This window comes from Somniosus microcephalus, chromosome 2, assembly GCF_052327205.1.
Source record: "Somniosus microcephalus isolate GS21.2 chromosome 2, FLI_Smic_1.0, whole genome shotgun sequence".
Classification (NCBI taxonomy): domain Eukaryota; kingdom Metazoa; phylum Chordata; class Chondrichthyes; order Squaliformes; family Somniosidae; genus Somniosus; species Somniosus microcephalus.
Window position 1 is genome coordinate 389,856,289 of NC_140988.1, and position 23,060 is coordinate 389,879,348.

General features: G+C 52.6%; 1 protein-coding gene across 1 annotated transcript in view; it reads right to left on the reverse strand.

Annotated features, from left to right (window-relative positions):
• The window catches only part of LOC147123867 (dynactin subunit 1-like), a 121,690-nt gene that overhangs the window by 19,124 nt on the left and 79,506 nt on the right, over positions 1-23,060 (reverse strand). Inside the window, 12 exon segments of the mRNA XM_085967570.1 lie at positions 1,693-1,837; positions 3,144-3,272; positions 8,197-8,328; positions 17,331-17,492; positions 17,604-17,753; positions 18,301-18,363; positions 20,094-20,162; positions 21,633-21,649; positions 21,652-21,800; positions 22,284-22,335; positions 22,338-22,446; positions 22,625-22,777. Of these exon segments, the coding sequence (XP_085823696.1) occupies positions 1,693-1,837; positions 3,144-3,272; positions 8,197-8,328; positions 17,331-17,492; positions 17,604-17,753; positions 18,301-18,363; positions 20,094-20,162; positions 21,633-21,649; positions 21,652-21,800; positions 22,284-22,335; positions 22,338-22,446; positions 22,625-22,777 (1,330 nt within the window).

A 23,060-nucleotide genomic window follows, 5' to 3' on the forward strand; every position in this document is an offset into this window, starting at 1 on the left:
TACACACAGACATTCAGTGCCACGCACACCATCACAGAATCACAGAAACCCCACAATGCAGATAGAGGCCATTTCGGCCCATCGAGCCTGCACCGACACATATCCCACCCGATCCCCGTAACCCCTACACCAACACATATCCCACCCTATCCCCGTAACCCCACGTATTTAATCCCCCTAACACTAAGGGTCAATTTATCATAGCCAATCATCCTAACCCGCACATCTTTGGACTGTGGGAGGAAACCGGAGCACCCGGAGGAAACCCACGCAAACACGGGGAGAATGTGCAAACTCCACACAGACAGTCACCCGAGGCCGGATTCGAACCTGGGTCCCTGGTGCTGTGAGGCAACAGTGCTAACCACTATGCCACCGTGCCTCTCTCTCTCTCTCTCTGTGTCTCTCTCTCACACACAGACTCACTCAGACGTTCAGTGCAACACACACACCATCAGTGTCTCTCTCACACATAGTTTGCTTCTCACACACAAGCAAAGACTCCCATGCACACATAGAAATGACAACACGCAATCAGACCATTCGGCTCATCCAGTCCGTGCCGGGATTTACCCTCCAAATGAGCGAATAGTCCGAATCACATTTACCCGCCCTGTTCCCACATCACTTCCTCCCCCGGACAATCTAATCTGGAATGTTGACAGTTTCTGTCTCAGCCACTAACTCTGGGAGTGAATCCACAGCCTCACAACTCTGTGTGAAGCGGGTTCTCCGGCTCAGTTCTAAATCTCTTACATTTAATCTCTGGCCTCTCGTTCTAGACACTCAATTGCTGGAAACAGGCTGCTTCTATCCCCGTCCTGTCCTTTCATCATTTTAAACACTTCACAGAATCATAACAACTTACAGCACAGGAGGCCATTCGGCCCGTTGCGCCTGTGCCGGCTCGGTGAAAGAGCAGTCGTGCTCAGTCCCACTCCCTGCTTTGTGTCTGTAACCCTGGGAGCGCCTCATCCTCCAGTACCACCCAACTCCCTTTAAAATTCTGGCTGGAATCAGCTTCCACCACCTGTTCAGGTAGAGCGTTCCTGATCCCGACAATTCTCCGACAGAAAACATTTCTCTTCATCTCTCCTCTAGATCTTTGGCCAATGATGTTGAACCTGTGACCTCTGGTTATTGACCCACTAGAGGGAATAGTTTTTCTCTCTCGACTCTATCAAAACCTCATCATTTTGAAAACCTCCATTAGGTCACCTCTTAACCTTCTCCGTCCAGGAGAACAGTCCGGACTCTTCCAACCTCTCCTCATAACTGGTCCCTCATCCCTGGTAACATCGGTCACATAATCTCAGTTATTCCAACAGGAGGAAAAGCTATTTGTTTGTATTTCCTCAAACGCAAAAGCACCCGAGTGACTCTGTGCTGTCCCCTCTCTAAAGCCTACCCCGACCCCCAACCTCGATCCCAACCCCTGACCCCCAACCTCGATCCCAACCCCTGACCCCCAACCTCAATCCCAACCCGACCCCCAACCTCGATCCCAATCCCAACCCCTGACCCCCAACCTCGATCCCAATCCCAACCCCTGACCCCCAACCTCGATCCCAATCCCAACCCCTGACCCCCAACCTCGATCCCAACCCCTGACCCCCAACCTCGATCCCAATCCCAACCCCCGACCCCCAACCTCGATCCCAATCCCAACCCCTGACCCCCAACACCCGACTCACTTCTCCTTCTTCCTGAGCAGGGCCCGAGTCTCCTCCAGTTTGACCTGGATTTTCTCCACACGATCATCGGCCTCTTTTGACGCACAATCCAACTTCTTCTCCAACAGACTCAGACGCACATTGGCCTCGCTCAGCTCCTCGCCCTGAGACACAAAACCTTCAAAATAACTTCCACTCTCCTCACCACTCCCTCCTCCCCTCGCCCCCCCACTCCCCTCACCACTCCCTCCTCCCCTCGCCACCCCACTCCCCTCACCACTCCCTCCTCCCCTCGCCCCCCCACTCCCCCCTCCTCCCCTCGCCCCCCCACTCCCCTCACCACTCCCTCCTCCCCTCGCCCCCCCACTCCCCCCTCCTCCCCTCGCCCCCCCACTCCCCTCGCCCCCCCACTCCCCTCCTCCCCTCGCCCCCCCACTCCCCTCACCACTCCCTCCTCCCCCCTCCTCCCCTCGCCCCCCTCGCCCCCCCACTCCCCCCCTCGCCCCCCACCCCCCACTCCCCCTCCTCCCTCGCCCCCCCACTCCCCCCTCCTCCCCTCGCCCCCCCACTCCCCTCGCCCCCCCACTCCCCTCACCACTCCCTCCTCCCCTCACCACTCCCTCCTCCCCTCGCCCCCCCACTCCCCCCTCCTCCCCTCGCCCCCCCACTCCTCACCACTCCCTCCTCCCCTCGCCCCCCCACTCCCCTCGCCCCCCCACTCCCCTCACCACTCCCTCCTCCCCTCGCCCCCCCACTCCCCTCACCACTCCCTTCTCCCCTCGCCCCCCCACTCCCCTCACCACTCCCTTCTCCCCTCGCCCCCCCACTCCCCCCCCCACCCGCCCCTCCCCCTCCCCTCACCTCACCACCCCTTCCCCCCCCACACCCCCCACTCCCCTCACCACTCCCTCCTCCCCTCACCCCCCCACTCCCCTCACCACTCCCTCCTCCCCTCACCCCCCCACTCCCCTCACCACTCCCTCCTCCCCCCCCACCCGCCCCTCCCCCTCCCCTCACCACCCCTTCCCCCCCCACTCCCCTCACCACTCCCTCCTCCCCCCCCATCCGCCCCTCCCCCCACCACCTCTCCCCTCCTCCCCCCACTCGCCCCACCCCCTCCCTCGCCCCACCCCTCACCCTGTCCATTCCCCTCAACTCCAATTACCACCTGCGCTCCCTCCCTTTCCCCCCAATCCTCACCTCATCCCAGCCCCCCATACCAATTCCTCCCCATCTCCTTGGCTTACCACCCCCCTTCCCACGCTCCTTTCCCCTCCTGTCCCCTCTGCTTGCTCTCTCTCTCCGCTTGCTCTCTCCCCGCGCTCTCTCCGCTTGCTCTCTCCCCGCGCTCTCTCCGCTTGCTCTCTCCCCGCGCGCTCTCTCCCCGCGCGCTCTCTCTCCCCGCGCGCTCTCTCTCCCCGCGCGCTCTCTCTACAAGCCCCTCACCCTCTCCTGCCGCCCCCTCCTCACCTTGATCTTCAGGGATTTCTTCAGCTCTTTGATGACAGTTTCTCGATCCTCCAGTTTGAGTCCGAGTCCCTCAGCGTCTGTGATCTCTGCTCGAAGGGCTGCGGCCCTCAGCTCAACCGGGGGTGGCGGCTGCAACAAGGTCAAGGGTTACATAGATACATAGATACATAGAAGATAGGAGCAGGAGTAGGCCATTCGGCCCTTCGTGCCTGCTCCGCCATTTAATGAGATCATGGCTGATCCTTTAATTCAGTATCCCGTCCCCGCCTTCTCTCCGTAACCCTTAACCCCTTTTGCCCGTAGAAATATATCTAATTCCCTCTTAAATATATTTAATGAGTTGGCGTACACTGCCCTCTGTGGCAATGAGTTCCACAGGTTCACCACTCTCTGAGTGAAGAAATTCCCCCTCATCTCTGTCCTAAATGGTTTAGCCCTTATCCTTAAATTATGTCCTCTAGTTCTGTTCTCACCCGCCAAGGGAAACATTCCTTCTGCATCCAGTCTGTCTAGACCTGTCAGAATTTTATACACTTCTATGAGGTCCCCTCTCAATCTTCTAAACTCCAGTGTGTACATCCCTAAACTACATAGTCTCTCCTCATAGGTCATTCCCGCCATTCCTGGTATCAGCCTGGTGAATCGCCGCTGCACCCCCTCCATGGCAAGAACATCCTTCCTCAGATGAGGCGACCAAAACTGTACACAGTACTCGAGGTGTGGTCTCACCAGTGCCCTGTACAGCTGCAGCAAGGTATCCCTGTTCCTGTATTCTAACCCTTTTGCTATGAAGGCCAGCATACCGTTTGCCTTCTTGACCGCCTGTTGCACCTGCATGCTCGCCTTCAGTGACTGGTGTACAAGAACACCCAGGTCTCTCTGTACTTCCCCCTCTCCCAATCTATTGCCATTTAAATAATAATTTGCCCTCCCGTTCCTGCACCCAAGGTGGATAACTTCGCACTTGTCCACATTATAGTGCATCTGCCATTTATCCGCCCAATCGCCCAGTCTGTCCAAATCGCTCTGGAGCTTCCTGGTCTCTTCCTCTGAGCCCACCCCACCTCCTAGTTTAGTGTCGTCTGCAAATTTGGAAATGCTGCATCCGACTCCCTGATCCAGGTCATTAATGTAAATTGTGAACAGCTGGGGGCCCAGGACAGATCCCTGTGGTACCCCACTTGTTACTGCCTGCCATTCAGAAAATGAGCCGTTTATTCCAACTCTCTGTTTTCTATCTGACAGCCAGTTCCCTATCCACGCCAAAACTTTCCCCTTTATCCCATGAGCCTCAATTTTCCATGCTAATCTTTTATGTGGGACCTTATCGAAGGCCTTTTGGAAGTCCAGGTACACCACATCTACTGGCTCTCCCCCATCTATTCTACCAGTTACTCCCTCAAAAAAGGGCACACAGGGAAACGCCATTCAATCTGCACACGTGGGATGGGAGGGAAGGTTCACTATCTCACACTGCGCCGTTAACTGATACGGTGAGGTGGGCAGGTCACGTTCAAGAGGTGGGGTTGGGGTGAAGGGTAGAGGTGACGCACCCTCACGCCCACTGAAACACCCAGTGACATAAGAACATAAGAAATAGGAGCAGGAGTCGGCCATTCGGCCCCTCGAGCCTGCTCCACCATTCAATAATATCATGGCTGATCATCGACCTCAACTCCACTTTCCCGCCCGATCCCCATCTCTTGATTCCCCTCGAGTCCAAAAATCTATCGATCTCAGCCTTGAATATACTCAACGACTCAGCATTCACAGCCCTTTGGGGCAGAGAATTCCAAAATTCACAACCCTCAGTGAAGAAATTTCTCCTCATCTCGGTCTTAAATGGCCGACCCCTTATCCTCAATGCCCCCGAGTTCTAGACACTCCAGCCAGAGGAAACAACAGAGATTTTTTTTTAATTCATTTATGGGATGTGGGCGTCGCTGGCAAGGCCAGCATTTATTGCCCATCCCTAGTTGCCCTCGAGAAGGTGGTGGTGAGCCGCCTTCTTGAACCGCTGCAGTCCGTGTGGTGAATGTGCTCCCACAGTGCTGTTCGGGAGGCAGTTCCAGGATTTTGACCCAGCGACGATGAAGGATCGGCGATATATTTCCAAGTCATGATGGTGTGTGACTTGGAGGGGAACTTGGAGGTGGTGGTGTTCCCATGCACCTGCTGCCCTTGTCCTTCTAGGTGGAAGAGGTCACTGGTTTGGGAGGTGCTGCCGAAGAAGCCTTGGCGAGTTGCTGCAGTGCATCTTGTAGATGGTACACACTGCAGCCACAGTACGCCGGTGGTGGAGGGAGTGAATGTTGAAGGTGGTGGATGGGGTGCCAATCAAACGGGCTGCTTTGTCCTGGATGGTGGCGAGCGCCTTGAGTGTTGTTGGAGCTGCACTCATCCAGGCAAGTGGAGAGTATTCCATCACACTCCTGACTTGTGCCTTGTAGATGGTGGAAAGGCTTTGGGGAGTCAGGATGTGAGACAATCGCCGCAGAATACCCAGCCTCTGACCTGCTCTTGTTGCCACAGTATTTATATGGCTGGTCTAGTTAAGTTTCTGGTCAATGGTGACCCCCCAGGATGTTGAGGGATTCGGCGATGGTAATGCCACTGAAGGTCAAGGGGAGGTGGTTAGACTCTCGCTTGTTGGAGATAGTCATTGCCTGGCACTTCTGTGGTGCGAGTGTTACCTGCCACTTATCAGCCCAAGCCTGAACGTCGTCCAGGCCTTGTTGCATGTGGGCATGGACTGCTTCATTATCTGAGGAGTTGTGAATGGCACTGAACATTGTGCAGTCATCAGTGAACATCCCCATTTCTGACCTTATGTTGGAGGGAAGGTCATTGATGAAGCAGTTGAAGATGGTTGGGCCTAGGACACTGCCCTGAGGAACTCCTGCAGTGATGTCCTGGGGCTGTGATGATTGACCTTCAATCACCACAACCATCTTCCTTTGTGCAAGGTATGACTCCAGCCAGTGGAGAGTTTTCCCCCCGATTCCCATTGACTTCAGTTTTACTAGGGCTCCTTGATGCCACACTCGGTCAAATGCTGCCTTGATGTCAAGGGCAGTCACTCTCACCTCACCTCTGGAATTCAGCTCCTTTGTCCATGTTTGGACCAAGGCTGTAATGAGGTCGGGAGCTGAGTGGTCTTGGTGGAAACCAAACTGGGCATCATTGAGCAGGTCATTGGTGAGTAAGTGCCGCTTGATAGCACTGTCGATGACACCTTCCATCACTTTGCTGATGATTGAGAGTAGGCTGATGGGGCGGTAATTGGCTGGATTGGATTTGTCTTGCTTTTTGTGGACAGGACATACCTGGGCAGTTTTCCACATTGTCGGATAGATGCCAGTGTTGTAGCTGTATTGGAACAGCTTGGCTAGAGGCGCGGCTAGTTCTGGAGCACAAGTCTTCAGCACGATAGCCGGGATGTTGTCGGGGCCCATAGCCTTTGCTGTATCCAGTGCGCTCAGCCGTGTCTTGATATCACGTGGAGTGAATCGAATTGGCTGAAGACTGGTTTCTGTGATGGTGGGGACCTCAGGAGTAGGCCGATATGGATCATCCACTTGGCACTTCTGGCTGAAGATGGTTGCAAACGCTTCAGCTTTGTCTTTTGCACTCACGTGCTGGGCTCCACCATCATTGAGGATGGGGATATTCATGGAGCCTCCTCCTCCCGTTAGTTGTTTAATGGTCCACCACCATTCACGACTGGATGTGGCAGGACTGCAGAGCTTTGATCTGATCCGTTGATTGTGGGATCGCTTAGCCCTGTCTATAGCATGCTGCTACCATTGTTTAGCATGCATGTAGTCCTGTGTTGCAGCTTCCCCAGGTTGGCACCTCATTTTTAGGTACGCCTGGTGCTGCTCCCAGCATGCTCTTCTACACTCCTTATTGAACCAGGGTTGGTCCCCTGGCTTGGTGGTAATGGTAGAGTGAGGGATATGCCGGGCCATGAGGTTACAGATTGTGGTGGAATACAATTCTGCTGCTGCTGATGGCCCACAGTGCCTCATGGATGCCCAGTTTTGAGCTGGTAAATCTGTTCTGAATCTATCCCATTTAGCACGGTGGTAGTGCCACACAACACGGATAGGACTTCATCTCCACAATGACTGTGCGGTGGTCACTGCTACCAAATCTGCGACAGGTAGATTGGTGAGGATGAGGTCAAGTAGGTTTTTCCCTCGTGTTGGTTCTCTCACCACCTGCCGCAGGCCCAGACTGGCAGCGATGTCCTTCAGGACTCGGCCAGCTCGGTCAGTAGTGGTGCTACCGAGTTACTCTTGGTGATGGACATTGAAGTCTGTCCTGCCGGTGGGACAGGACATACCCAGGGATGGTGATGGAGGAGTTTGGGACATTGCCTGAAAGGTATGATTCTGTGAGTATGACTGTGTCAGGCTGTTGCTTGCCTAGTCTGTGGGACAGCTCTCCCAAGTTTGGCACAACTCCCCAGATGTTGGTGAGGAGGACTTTGTAGGGTTGACGGGGCTGGGTGTGCCGTTGCCGTGTCCGTAGCCGGTGCCGATGCTGGGTGGTCTGTCCGGTTTCATTCTTATTATTGTGTTTCGTAGCGGTTTGTTACAACTGAGTGACTTGCTCGGCCATTTCAGAGGGCAGTTAAAAGTCACATATCGGCCAGACCGGGTAAGGACGGCAGATTTCCTTCCCTAAAGGACATTAGTGAACCAGATGGGTTTTTACGACAATCCGATAGTTTCATGGTCACCATTACTGATACAAGCTTTTTATTCCAGATTTATTTAATTAACTGAATTTAATTCCCAGCTGCCAAAGTGGGATCTGAACTCATGTCTCGGGATCATTAGCCCAGTGACATCACCACTACGCTACCATTCACCTCTCATTCTTCTAAACTCCAGAGGCCTAATCTACTCAATCTCCCCTCATAGGACAACCCTCTCATCCCTGACACGACCTCACACCCAGAAACAAGGCCTCACACCCCCCATAGCCAGTAAAGTCTCCCCATCGTCCCACACAGAAGCTGCCGCCCAGATCCGGTACGTCTTACCTTGACCAATGGCTTCTCAGAGTCATACTCGCCCTCCTGCATCGCTGTGGCCATCTTGTTCATAGTTACTATGACAACAGTACAGGACTGGCGAAGGCACTCGTATGGATTTGTGGCCTGAGCTCCATAGACCTGGGAACCAGAATCCCATCAAAAACAATCAGTATTTACTAAATACTGGAAAAACTGCAGGGTATTGAGAAAAGATGGAAAATACAACACTCTTTACACTGTCCTATCAAACACTCCCAGGGCAGGTACAGCACAGGTTAGATACAGAGTAAAGCTCCCTCTACACTGTCCCATCAAACACTCCCAGGGCAGGTACAGCACGGGTTAGATACAGAGTAAAGCTCCCTCTGCACTGTCCCATCAAACACTCCCAGGGCAGGTACAGCACGGGTTAGATACAGAGTAAAGCTCCCTCTACACTGTCCCATCAAACACTCCCAGCAAGTTTAGCGAGTTGTTCACGCCTCAGGGTAGGGCAGCACAGGGGGTGACCATCAGGCGGAGCAACAAAGGCAGGCAGGTAGTGCAGGGAACCCCTGCGGACATCCCCCTTTCAAACAAGTATACCGCTTTGGATACTGTTGAGGGGGATGACTCACCAGGGGAAGGCAGCAGCAGCCAACTTCCTGGCACTGGCGGTGCTCCTGCTGCCCAGGAAGGGGGGAAAAAGAGTGGGAGAGCAATAGTGGTAGGGGATTCTATAGTAAGGGGAACAGATAGGCGTTTCTGTGGCCGTAGACGTGAATCCAGGATGGTTTGTTGCCTCCCTGGTGCCAGGGTCAAGGATGTCACTGAGCGGCTGCAGGGCATTCTGGAGGGGGAGGGTGAACAGCCAGTGGTCGTGGTCCACATTGGTACCAACGACATAGGTAAAAAGAGGGATGAGGTCCTGCAGCAAGAATTTATGGAGCTAGGTGAAGGATTAAAGAGCAGGACCTCAAGGGTTGTAATCTCTGGATTACTCCCGGTGCCACGTGCTAGTAAGTATAGGAATAGGAAGATAGAACAGATGAATGCGTGGCTAAAGGGATGGTGCAGGGGGGGGGGCTTTAGTTTCCTGGATCACTGGGTCTGCTTCTGGGAAAGGTGGGACTTGTACAAGTCGGACGGTTTACACCTGAACCAGAGGGGAACCAATATCCTTGCGGGGAGGTTTGCTAGCACTGCTGGGGGGGGTTTAAACTAACTTGGCAGGGGGATGGGGTACAGAGTGGAGCTATAGTAGGGGGTGATTTACAGCCAAATACAGAGGGAAAAACAAGTCAGCTGGGAAGGCAAAGCAAATATGTGAAGGCAAAAGAGAATATGGCAGGGCTGGAAGGCATTTATTTTAATGCAAGGAGTCTTGCAAATAAGGTGGATGAACTGAAGTTGTTGTTGAACACATGGGAGTACGATATTGTTGCTATCACGGAGACATGGTTGAGGGAGGGTCAGGACTGGCAGCTCAATATTCCGGGGTATAGAATCTTCAGGCGAGACAGAGGGGGGTGTAAAAGGGGAGGGGGTGTTGCAATATTAATTAAGGAGTCAATTACTGCTGTAAGGAGGGATGATATATTAGCGGGTTCCTCTAATGAGGCCATATGGGTAGAACTTAAAAACAAAAAGGGGGCAAGCACTTTGCTGGGAGTGTACTATAGGCCCCCAAACAGTCAGGGGGAGATAGAGGAACAGATATGTCGGCAAATCTCAGAAAAGTGCGAAAATAATAGGGTAATAATAGTGGGGGATTTCAACTTCCCCAATATAAATTGGGATAGTCAGAGTGTGAAAGGCTTAGAGGGTGCAGAATTCTTAAAGTGCATCCAGGAGAGCTTTTTGAGCCAACATGTAGAAAGTCCTACAAGAGAGGGGGCGGTACTGGACCTAATTCTGGGGAATGTAGCCGGGCAAGTGGTGGAAGTGGCAGTAGGAGAGCATTTTGGCGACAGTGACCACAATTCGGTGAGATTTAAGGTGGTCATGGAAAAAGACAAAGACGGCCCGGAAATAAGGGTTCTAAATTGGGGGAAGGCCGATTTTAATATGATAAGGCAGGATCTGGCCAAATTGGACTGGGAGCAGCTACTTATAGGAAAATCCGCATCAAAACAGTGGGAGACTTTCAGAAGGGAAATAGAGAGAGTACAACGCCAACATGTTCCTGTAAAGGTCAAGGGTGGGACCAACAAGCAAAGGGAACCTTGGATGACAAGGGATATACAAAAATGCATTAGAAATAAAAGGGGGGCTTTTGGCAGTTACAAAAGACTAAAGACGGAAGAAGCCCTAGAGGAGTATAAAAAATGCAGGGGCATACTTAAAAAAGAAATTAGGAGGGCGAGGAGGGGCCATGAAATAACACTGGCGAGCAAAATAAAGGAAAATCCTAAGATGTTTTATAAGTATATTAAGGGCAAGAGGATAATGAGGGAAAGGGTAGGGCCCATTAGGGACCAAAGTGGCAATCTGTGTGTAGAGCCAGATGATGTAGGCGGGGTTTTAAATGAATTTTTTGCATCTGTGTTCACTATGGAGAAAGACGATGCAGACATAGAAATCGGGCAAGGGGGCTGTGACATACTTGAACATATTAGCATCGAGAGGGAGGAGGTGCTAGCGGTTTTAGCAGGCCAAAAAGTGGATAAATCCCCAGGCCCGGACGAGATGTATCCCAGGCTGCTGTGGGAGGCAAAGGAGGAGATTGCAGGGGCTCTGACACAAATTTTCAGAACCTCTCTGGCCACAGGGGATGTACCAGAGGACTGGAGAACAGCTAACGTAGTACCATTATTCAAGAAGGGTAGCAGGGATAAACCAGGGAATTACAGGCCAGTGAGCCTAACATCTGTGGTAGGGAAATTATTGGAAAAAATTCTGAGGGACAAAATTAGTCTCCACTTGGAGAGGCAAGGATTAATCGGGGATAGTCAGCATGGCTTTGTCAAGGGTAAATCATGTCTGACAAATCTGATTGAATTTTTCGAGGGGGTGACTAGGGGGGTGGATGAGGGAAATGCTGTGGATGTGGTTTACATGGACTTCAGTAAAGCTTTTGACAAAGTCCCGCATAGGAGACTGGTCAAGAAGGTAAGAGCCCATGGGATCTGTTAAGTATGTGTATTGTATTGAACAATTAACACAAAGACTTAAACGTATAACTCAAACAGGTCTTTACTGGTTGGAGGTAGGGACTATACATAGGTCTTTACTTCATGCCCACAGGCGGGAACTGAGGGGGATCAGTACCCACAGTACTATTTATACCCCTATGGCCAGGAGTGGTACTGCGTATCACTACGCCCAACAAGTAGTGCAGTCCTGTCCATAGGTTCAAAGTAGCACACATATTACATACACAACATTCCTCCCTTCCTAGCTTTACAGTCATCTCCCCATTTAACATAACGTAATAACATATATAACTTCAGGTTTACATAACAGAATAACATAGATACATAGATAACTTCATGTCAAAACAGATCACAGATTCAGTCTCTGCGGAAAACAGTTCACAGATTCAATCTCTGTGGTGTAGTCGGTTCACGTTGCTGGAGTGACTCATTCAATAGTCCTTCCATGGATTTAACAGTTTGAACTTCCGAACTGAATTGGCTCCGTTCGGAGGGACCACGTGTGTGATCTGGTAGAGGTGATAATGGTTCAGATGGGTCATCTTCTGTTTTTACTTTTCCTTTTCTGCTTCTTGGAGACTCTCTGGGCTCCATTGTCAGCTGCCACAGCTGCCAGCTGCATGCGCAGTTCCTCCTTCTCTTCCTCCTGTTTCCGTCGTAGAGCCAGCTTCTCCCGATGTTCCGTAGACTTTTGGTGCTCCTCCATGATTTCTGCACTTTGGGAGTCGAAGTTACAAGCTGGGCAGGACAGGACATCGTAATATTCGGTGTCGTCCTGAGCTAGACCAGTGAGAGGGTCGTCTATTTCCTCCATACCCAGCTGGACGTTAGCCAGCTCTTGTTCCAAATCCAGACATCTTTCCTGAAGAGACTTCTTCATGTGTACCTCTGCATCCAGCTTTTTCTGGGCTTTCAGCAAGTCGTTTACTAGTGACCTCATTTGTGATTTTAATACTTCAACTTCCTTTGGAGATTGATTGATCGGACTATGCAATCCCTCTACCGGAGCAGCTGTTTCAGCGGTCTGTTGTTCTACGTTGACGTGAGTCAGCGTACTTTTGGCATCCAAGGGCTGCTCTGTTGCAGTCATCTCAGTCTGTGTTGCCACCTCAGCTCTTCCAATAACCTTTGAGAGCTCCGAACCCCTTTCGTTTGAATATTGAAGTTCATGTTCAAGTTTTTCCCATTTCAGAGTCCTGTCCTTCAGCATATGCAGGAGTTGGCTGACCGTTAACTCCTCTGACATCAGACGTTTTGTGTGCTCCTGCTCCATTTTCTCCATCAGCTGCTTCTGTTGTCTTTCCAGATTCTCCAACTCTATATCAAAGAACTCTTTCGTTGCATTCAACTCTTGCTCAAAACGGCGAAGCATTTGTTCTAATTGCTGTTGTAGTTTGAAATAGAGTTGAGTTCGAGCCCGGTGTCCCTCAGAAATGGGCACATCAGTAGACTTGCCAGACTCAGAATCCACAGTTAAACTATGTTGTTGTTGCTCAGTGGAATTCTGTGCTGAAACTTTGTCTTTTGCACCTGAGTTGGGCTTACCATCATCCGTTCCAGAGTCTGGGCCGACTATCTTCACCGAGTTCTCACTCGTTATTGTTTGTAGGAAATGCCAGTCCATATTCATTTTCCTAATCCACTCCCGTCCTAGTAGTGGAGGACCTCCTTCAGATATCACATATAAGTCCATTATTTGACTGTCTTCGCCCTTGTGGACCACTGCAACCTCTATTTTCCCGATGGGGTACACTCTTTGCCCCGTGTATGTTTTCAATATAATCCCCGTATCCTGTAGGGGAATATGTTGGAATAACTTTCCGTAATCTTTCTTATTTATGACCGTCAATGCCGATCCAGTGTCCAATTCCAGTTTTACTTGGACTCCTTCTATCTAAAGAGTGACCCAAATTGTCTGGCGGTCTGCACCCTTACCAGCGTTGAGTACTCTTAAGCTAGCCAGTTCATTACAGCTTAAGCTAGCCAGTTCATTACTGCTAGCGTCTGAATCGGACTCCTGTTCGGTCACCTTGTGTACCTTTGCGTATTTTCCTTGCGGTGACTTCTTGTTGCTGGTCTTCTTCCCTGACCTGCATACTCTAGCTATATGTCCAAGCCTACCACAAGTTCTACATTCTTGGTTTTTAAACCAACACTGGTTCTGATCATGCGTTGTCTTTCCACAACGATAACATTTGCCAGAACTCACACCCAATTTGTGTGCACTGAGCTCCGGTGACCGTAGCTGCATTACTGCCGTGCCTCTCGCTGCGGCTTCGTGTGCTGCTGCCATAGTGACCGTCTTCTCAAGCGTCAGCTCATTCTCCTCGAGCAGTCGCTTTTGTGTATCCTGTTTAAATAAACCACACACAAATTTGTCTCGAAGTGCCTCTGTCAGTCCCGTTCCAAACTGGCAATATTTCGCTAATTTACGCAATTCCAGCAAATAATCAGCATTGCTTTCATGCTGTAGCTGCCTTCTGTTGTAAAATTTAAATCGTTCCGCTAGCATCAGCGGCGTGGGGTTTAGATGATCTTTCAGGACAGTAACAATCTCATCGAACGTCTTATCCGCCGGTTCATCTGGTGATAACAAGTGTTTCAATTGCCCGTATGTCTTCGCACCCATTAAATTTAATAATGTTAGTGCTTTATCAGCCTCACGAATTTTATTGGCCTTACAATAATTTTTAACTCGTTCAACATATATGGCCCAATCTTCGATGTCACTATCAAAGTTGCTAATATTCCCGTGTTTAGGCATTGTAGTACTTTATCAGATTTGCAATTTCTCAGATTTTTTTTTTTTTACTGTTATCCAAGATGGCGGCTTCCCGCTCTTGCCGTCGTCCTCCGCCCACAAAATGGCGGTTTTCCCGCGAAAAATGGCAGCTTTCCCGCGCTTCTCGCTCTCCCCGCCCACTTCAATGGCGGTTTTCCCGCGCTTCTCGTCGCTGACTTTCAGCCCGACTGCGGCTCTTATCTCCTGTGCGATCGCTGGTGCGTCGCCCGCCCGAAACGGTTCTCAGCCCTTATCACCGGTGCGATCGCTGGCCCGCTAAGCGCCTCCCGCTTGAAGCGGCTCCCGGCCTCTGGCTCACCCGCTCGGCGGCTCTTGCTCGCTCCCTCCCGGGCTCTGGCTTACCCGCTCGCGCCCTCCCGGGCTCTGGCTTACCCACGAGGTTATGGAGGCTTCAGGGTCCTAATGCCTGTCGCTTCCAGTCGCTGGAAGCTGTCAGGATTTCTGCTGCCCTTCAGTTTTCAGTGGGGTGTTGAGGATTGGAACCTCTCTTCAACGTCCTGTCTTTGGACGAAGCCGCTGTGGAATAACTGCCGCAGGGTTCGAACCGACTCGTCGCCAGTGTTAAGTATGTGTATTGTATTGAACAATTAACACAAAGACTTAAACGTATAACTCAAACAGGTCTTTACTGGTTGGAGGTAGGGACTATACATAGGTCTTTACTTCATGCCCACAGGCGGGAACTGAGGGGGATCAGTACCCACAGTACTATTTATACCCCTATGGCCAGGAGTGGTACTGCGTATCACTACGCCCAACAAGTAGTGCAGTCCTGTCCATAGGTTCAAAGTAGCACACATATTACATACACAACAGGATCCAGGGTGCCTTGGCGCGTTGGATCCTAAACTGGCTGAGTGGCAGGAGGCAGAGGGTGATGGTCGAAGGTTGCTTTTGTGACTGGAAGCCTGTGTCCAGTGGGGTACCTCAGGGATCGGTGCTGGGTCCCTTGTTGTTTGTGATCTACATAAATGATTTGGATGAGAATGTAAAAGGTATGATCAGTAAGTTCGCAGATGACACGAAAATTGGTGGGGTGGTAAATTGTGAGGAGGAAAGCCTCAGGCTACAGGACGATATAAACGGGTTGGTCAGATGGGCGGAAAAGTGGCAAATGGAATTTAATCCTGAAAAGTGCGAGGTGATGCATTTTGGACGGACAAATAAGTTAAGGGAATACACAATGAGTGGTAGGACCCTAGGAAGTACAGAGGGTCAGAGGGACCTTGGTGTACATGTACATAGATCCCTGAAGGCAGCGGAACAGGTAGATAAGGTGGTTAAAAAGGCATATGGGATACTTGCCTTCATTAGCCGAGGCATAGAATATAAGAGCAGGGAGGTTATGATGGAGCTGTACAAAACGCTGGTGAGGCCACAGCTGGAGTACTGTGTGCAGTTCTGGTCGCCTCACTATAGGAAGGATGTGATTGCTTTGGAGAGGGTGCAGAGAAGATTCACCAGGATGTTACCTGGGATGGAGCGCCTCAGCTATGAAGAGAGGCTGGACAGGCTGGGGTTGTTTTCCTTGGAGCAAAGAAGGCTGAGGGGGGACCTGATTGAGGTGTACAAAATGATGAGGGGCATAGATAGGGTAGACAAAGAGGAACTTTTCCCCTTAGTAGGGGGGTCAATAACAAGGGGGCATAGATTCAGGGTAAGGGGCAGGAGATTTAGAGGGGATTTGAGGAGGAACTTTTTCACCCAGAGGGTGGTTGGAATGTGGAACTCAATGCCTGAAAGGGTGGTAGAGGCAGGAACCCTCACAACATTCAAGAAGCATTTGGATGAGCACTTGAAATGCCATTGCATACAAGGCTATGGACCAAATGCTGGAAAATGGGATTAGACTGGACAGGGATGGATGGGCGGCGCAGACACGATGGGCCGAAGGGCCTCTTTCTGTGCTGTAAAACTCTATGATTATGACAGGTACAGCACGGGTTAGATACAGAGTAAAGCTCCCTCTACACTGTCCCATCAAACACTCCCAGGGCAGGTACAACACGGGTTAGATACAGAGTAAAGCTCCCTCTATACTGTCCCATCAAACATGGGATGGATTGTATTAAACAACGTTGTAAATATTAAAATAGAGAGTAATGCCATTTTGGATAATTGAAAGGGCTCCAGGTACCGAGGGTGAAGGGGGGGGGGAGGGTGGGTGAGGGGGGAGGTGAAATTCTGTAAAAGTATCCTCCAGACTCAAAGGAAAACCGTAAACAATGCATGCAGGGCAGAACTAGGCCAATATCCATTAATAATCACTATCCAAAAAAGAGCCACCAAATTTTGGAAACACCTAGAAATGAGCAACCCCCAATGCTATCATTACGAAGCCCTGAAATGCCAAGAGAGGACCATAAAGGAGAATACCCTCAGTCAACTAGTCCTGGGACTCAGTGAAGTAACTATTAACACTACTAACAATAACCAGCCCCAGGACAGTGACAGCGTAACACAAAGAATTCGACCCAACACAATCGTCGCTAAGCAAAAGGAAAAATATCTGTCATATTGGGCAGAAACAACAAAAACCCAAAGCAAACTCAATTGCTACTTGGCCCTAAACAGACAATACAACATGGCTGATTACCTGACCAGGGTAAAGGATAGCAAACTGAGAAAAACCTTGACAATGTACAGACTTAGTGAACATAGCCTGGCGATCGAAAAAGGTAGACACAGGCAGACCCGGCTACCAAGAGAGGACAGGATATGCTCTCACTGCAGTCAGGGAGTGGTGGAGACAGAGATGCACTTCCTCAGAGCTTGTAGAAAATATCAGGGCATAAGGGAGAATTTCTACCCAAAATTCACAAAAATATGCCCGGAATTCAGAAATTTGAATGACGACCAAAAACTCCCATACCTACTAGGGGAAGAGAGAAATTGTGTAACCTTAGCGGCACACTATGTGACAGCTTGCCATAAACAGAGGGACAACCACTAAATATAAAAGAGTATATATAAATTATATGAATGTATATTTATACACTCAGGGATATATCTGTTTATACATTGTATGGATAGATCTGTATTTTTGTGTACAACCATTAATGTTTTTCGATGCTTTGGCAACATAAGATGTACCTTGTCATGCCAATAAAGCGATTTGAATTGAATTGAGTGAGGGGCTGAGGATACGAGAGTTGAGGGGTGGGCAGTCTTCCAGTTACCTGTATGCCTGAACACACACTCACCTGCTCTGTGGCTTTAAACGCCATGTCTTCCAGTTTCCGCGGCAGGAGCCCCTCGTTCTCCGGTAGCGGGGCAATGAGCTGGACGCCTGCAGCTGCCATCTCCTGGAGCACGGCCACCACACGGGTCAAGTGCTTCCGGCAATCCAACAGGGTGTCCGATACCTGCAGCACAAACCGCCTGTTAATGGGGACATCCTATTGTTCATGGGGACACCCTCCCATGCCGTGATACTTGGCTCACACCGCCCCCTGCCATCTCCGGATCCCGGTTACCTGTAAGCTGAAGGACAGCGCCGCTGGGATTCCGGGAGCGTCGGTCCCAGGCATGCGTCTCCGAACCTTCTTGCAGAACTGCCGGATGTCGCTGCATGAGGTGCTGAGATCCTTGAGTAGAATGGCCAGGTCAGTGGCCTCTTGCCCAGCCTGGGGGAGAGAAAGGACAGAACCGGGTCAGAGGGCAGGGCCGGGGGGGGGGGGGGTCAGAGGGCAGGGGGGGTCAGAGGGCAGGGCCGGGGGGGGGGTCAGAGGGCAGGGCCGGGGGGGGGGGGGGGGGCGGCGGTCAGAGGGCAGGGCCCAGGGAGTGGGGCAGGGGGTCAGAGAGCGCTGCCGTGGGGGGCGGGGCTGGGGATCAGAGGGCGGGGCCGGTGTCAGAGGGCAGGGCCCAGAGAGCGGGTAGGGGTCAGAGAGCGGGGGGGGGGGGGTCAGAGGGCGTGGCCGGGGAGGTCAGGGGCGGGGCCTCAGAGGGCAGGGCCGGGGGTCAGGGGGCGGGGCCAGGGGTCAGAGGGCCGGGGGTCAGAGGGTGGGGCCGGGGGTCAGAGGGCGGGGCCGGGGGTCAGAGGGCGGGGCCGGGGGTCAGAGGGCGGGGCCGGGGGGGTCAGAGGGCAGGGCCGGGGGGGTCAGAGGGCAGGGCCGGGGGGGTCAGAGGGCAGGGCCGGGGGGGGTCAGAGGGCAGGGATTGCGGCACTCTCACCTGTAGCAGGGATCGCAGTCGACCCACCTCCACCGCCATACAGTCCAGGGCACTCTGGGTAAACTGAAACATGGAGACACTTCATCAGACCATCAGAGACTGCATCCCATTCCCAACTCCGTCCAATCTCATTCCCGTTCCCAGTCCAATTACTTTCTCAATCCCAGTCCAATCGCTTTCCCCGATTCCAGTCCAATCCCATTCCCAACTATGTCTAATCCCATTCCCGACCCCGGTCCAATCCAATCCCTGACCCCAGTCCATTCCCATTCCCAACTCTGTCCAATCACATTCCCAACTCAGTCTAATCCCATTCCCGGTCAAATCCTATTCCAGAGCGCGGTCCAGTCACATTCCCGATCCCGGTCAAATACCATTCCAGACACTGGTCCATTTCCAATCTCAACCTCTATGAGGAGAGATTGTGTAGAATGGGCCGATACTCTCTGGAATTTAGAAGAATGAAGTGATCTCATTGAAACATACGAGATTGTGAGGGGGATTGACAGGGTAGATGCTGAGAGGTTGTTTCCCCTGGCTGGAGAGTCTAGAACTAGGGGGCATAGTCTCAGGATAAGGGGTCGGCCATTTAAGACTGAGATGAGGAGGAATTTCTTCACTCAGAGGGTTGTGAATCTTTGGAATTCTCTGCCCCAGAGGGCTGTTGATGCTCAGTCTTTGAGTATATTCAAGGCTGAGATCGATAGATTTTTGGAATCAAGGGATATGTGAATCCGGCAGGAAAGTGGAGTTGAGGTCGAAGATCAGCCACGATCTTATTGAATGATGCAGCAGACTCGATGTGGCCATATTCCTATGTAATGCCAGTACTGAGTCCAGTCCATTCCCAGTATGGAGCTGCCCCTGGTCTGGTCTGACCTGCTTCGATCTGGTCTCTCCCAGCCCGGCCTGGTCCGGTCCAGTACTATGCAACTGCTGCTGCCCAGCAAGATGCAGCCTGGTCCAGTCGAGATAGCCTAGTCCGGTCCTGTACTGTGCAGCTGCCTCTGTCCAGCGAGATGCAGCCTGGTCTGATCCCGCCTGGCCTGACCTAGTCCGGTCCTGTACTGTGCAGCTGCCTCTGTCCAGCGAGATGCAGCCTGGTCCGATCCCGCCTGGCCTGGCCTAGTCCGGTCCTGTAATGTGCAGCTGCCTCTGTCCAGCGAGATGCTGCCTGGTCCGATCCCGCCTGGCCTGACCTAGTCCGGTCCTGTACTGTGCAGCTGCCTCTGTCCAGCGAGATGCTGCCTGGTCTGATCCCGCCTGGCCTGACCTAGTCCGGTCCTGTAATGTGCAGCTGCCTCTGTCCAGCGAGATGCAGCCTGGTCTGATCCCGCCTGGCCTGACCTAGTCCGGTCCTGTAATGTGCAGCTGCCTCTGTCCAGCGAGATGCAGCCTGGTCTGATCCCGCCTGGCCTGACCTAGTCCGGTCCTGTAATGTGCAGCTGCCTCTGTCCAGCGAGATGCTGCCTGGTCTGATCCCGCCTGGCCTGACCTAGTCCGGTCCTGTACTGTGCAGCTGCCTCTGTCCAGCGAGATGCAGCCTGGTCTGATCCCGCCTGGCCTGACCTAGTCCGGTCCTGTACTGTGCAGCTGCCTCTGTCCAGCGAGATGCAGCCTGGTCTGATCCCGCCTGGCCTGACCTAGTCCGGTCCTGTACTGTGCAGCTGCCTCTGTCCAGCGAGATGCAGCCTGGTCTGATCCCGCCTGGCCTGACCTAGTCCGGTCCTGTAATGTGCAGCTGCCTCTGTCCAGCGAGATGCTGCCGTTGAGACAGTGAGTGAGTCACTTACCTTGATGTGGTCGGCAAGCTGCATGGTGGAATCGGCACTCTGCTCCAGCAGGTGAATGCTGTAGAGATGCTGAGAAGAGACCAGAGAATCGTTTTACACACAGCACGACCCCAGAACAAGTCTGATCCAAGCCACATGAAAGGAGATGGAGTCAGTGGGAGCGAGCATAGTCATAACGGCACAGGAGGCGGCCATTCGGCCCATCGAGTCGGTGCCGGCTCTCTGTAGAGCAATCCAGTCAGTCCCATTCCCCCGCTCCATCCCCGTAGCCCTGCAAGTTTATTTCCCTCAAGTGCCTATCCAGCCTCCCCTTGAAAACATTGAATGTCTCCGCTTCCACCACTTCCGTCGGCAGCGAGTGCCAGGTCCTCACCACTCGCTGCGTAAAAAGTTCTTCCTCACATCCCCCCTGTATCTCTTGCCCAACACCTTAAATCTGTGTCCCCTAGTCCTTGTACCATCAACTAGTGGGAACAGCCTTTCCCCGTCTAGCCTATCCAAACCCCTCATAATCTGTACACCTCGATCAAATCACCCCTCAACCTCCTTTGCTCTAATGAAAACAAATCCAGCTTCTCCAACCTGTCCTTGTAGCTAAGATCCCCCATCCCCGGAACCATTCTGGTAAATCTCCTCTGCACCCTCTCGAGGGCCTTCACATCCTTCCTAAAGTGTGGTGACCAGAACTGGATGCAATACTCCAGCTGTGGCCTAACCAGCGCTTTATAAAGGTTCCATGGTGTGGAGGTGCCGCTGTTGGACTGGGGTGGACAAATGTAAGAAGTCACACAACACCAGGTTATAGTCCAACAGCTTTATTTGAAATCACAAGCTTTCGGAGCGCTGCTCCTTCATCAGGTGCACTCCGAAAGCTTGTGATTTCAAATAAAACTGTTGGACTATAACCTGGTGTTGTGTGACTTCTTACATTTAGAAAGGTTCAGCATAACTTCTCTACTTTTGTACTCAATACCTCTATTTATGAAGCCCAAGATCCCATATGCTTTGCTAACCACTCTCTCAATATGTCCTGCCACCTTCAGGGACCTATGCACATTAACTCCCAGGTCCCTCTGTCCCTGCACACTATTTAAAACTGTGCCATTAAGTGTATATTACCTCTCCCTGTTCCTTCTGCCAAAATGCATCACCTCACATTTCTCTGTATTAAATTCCATCTGCCACTTGTCTGCCCATTCTGCTAGCCTTTCTATGTCCTGTTGCAGTCGATTGGTATCATCATCACTGTTTGCCACACCCCCAAGTTTGGTGTCATCGGCAAATTTAGAAATTCTTCTCTGTATTCCAATATCCAGGTCATTTATATATGTATCAAAAAAAGCAGTGGCCCCAGCACTGACCTGGGAACACCACTGTCTACCATCCTCCAGTCTGAAAACAGCCATTTACCACAACCGGCCACAGTGTGCTCCGGGGACCGGCCACAGTGTGCTCCGGGGACCGGCCAGTGTGCTCCGGGGACCGGCCACAGTGTGCTCCGGGGACCGGCCACAGTGTGCTCCGGGGTGGGTTGTGTACCTGGTAGTATTTGATGGCTTGGTGAGAGGCTCCACATTGACAGTCTCGTCCAGCTGGTCCTTGTGTAGGAGTTCGATGAGGAAATCCAGTGATCGTTCATGGACACTCATCTCAGGGTAAAGGCCTCCGATCTTCTTATACACGTCCACATTGCACTGGCCCAGAGCCCTGGGGAGCAAGCACGTCAGCAAGGCCCACACAGTGCCCAACACCTGGCTCAGATATAGACCCCCCCCCATGACCTCACTGTGTCCACTCCCACTCACTGCAACCCCCGACCCCGCTCACTGCGACCCCCCGACCCCGCTCACTGCGACCCCCCCTCGCTGAGTCCCCGACCCCGCAAACCCCCGACCCCCCTCGCTGAGTCTTCGACCCTGCTCACCGCGACCCCCGACCCCACTCACCGCGACCCCGACCCCCCTCGCTGAGTCCCTCGACCCTGCTCACCGCGACCCCCCTCACCGCGACCCCGCAAACCCCGACCCCTCATTGCGTCCCCGATCCCGCTCGCCGCGACCCTGCTCACTGTGTCCCCGACCCTGCTCGCTTCAACCCCGACCCCCGCTCGCCTTCGACCCCTGACCCCACTCACTGCGACCCCTGACCCCACTCACTGCGACCCCACACCCCGGCGCTCGGTTGCTGTACTCACTGTTCGTATTGTGGAGTGTGGCCTGCAGCAGGGTGAGCGAGTAAACCAGCCAGCTCCAAAGCTCATCTGCTCCCCCACAGCTCCCCTCAGACCTGGCCGCTGAGTGTAGTCCTCATTCAGCTCAAACTTCTCCTGAGCCTGTTTACTGATCAGCTCAGCCTGCAAAGGAAGGAGAAAATGGTCAGCATTACCCCGACCGACAGTCCTCAGGCCCTGTCTCCACTCCCTCACTCAGTGCACTCAGACATTCATTACAGCTCCGGTCTGGCCACACTCACCCCCCTCCCTTCCCACCACCACCCACCCCCTCGTCTTCACCCCCCCTCCCCGGCCCTACCTTACAGACCAGACGTGGAATGAGCAGGAGGACCAGGATGGAGTCGTGGTCTCCGCCGTGCCGCAAGAAGGAATCGGGCATGAAGGACGTGAGCAGTGAGACGTGTCGGTTCGCCTGTTGTACCTCCATCTTACGCAGCTCCATCTCGATGGCCTGGAGAGACAGAGCTCGGGTTACTCACACAACAGAGTCCGGGCGGGGGGGTGGGGGCACGGGTGGAGAGACACAGTGAGAGGGAGAGAGAGGGAGAGAGAGGGAGAGCGAGGGAGACAGAGAGAGAGAGGGAGACAGAGAGAGGGACACAGAGAGAGAGAGAGAGGGAGAGAGACAGAGGGAGAGAGGGAGACAGAGAGAGAGAGAGGGAGACAGAGAGAGAGAGAGAGAGAGAGGGAGACAGAGAGAGAGAGAGAGAGAGACAGAGGGAGAGAGAGAGAGA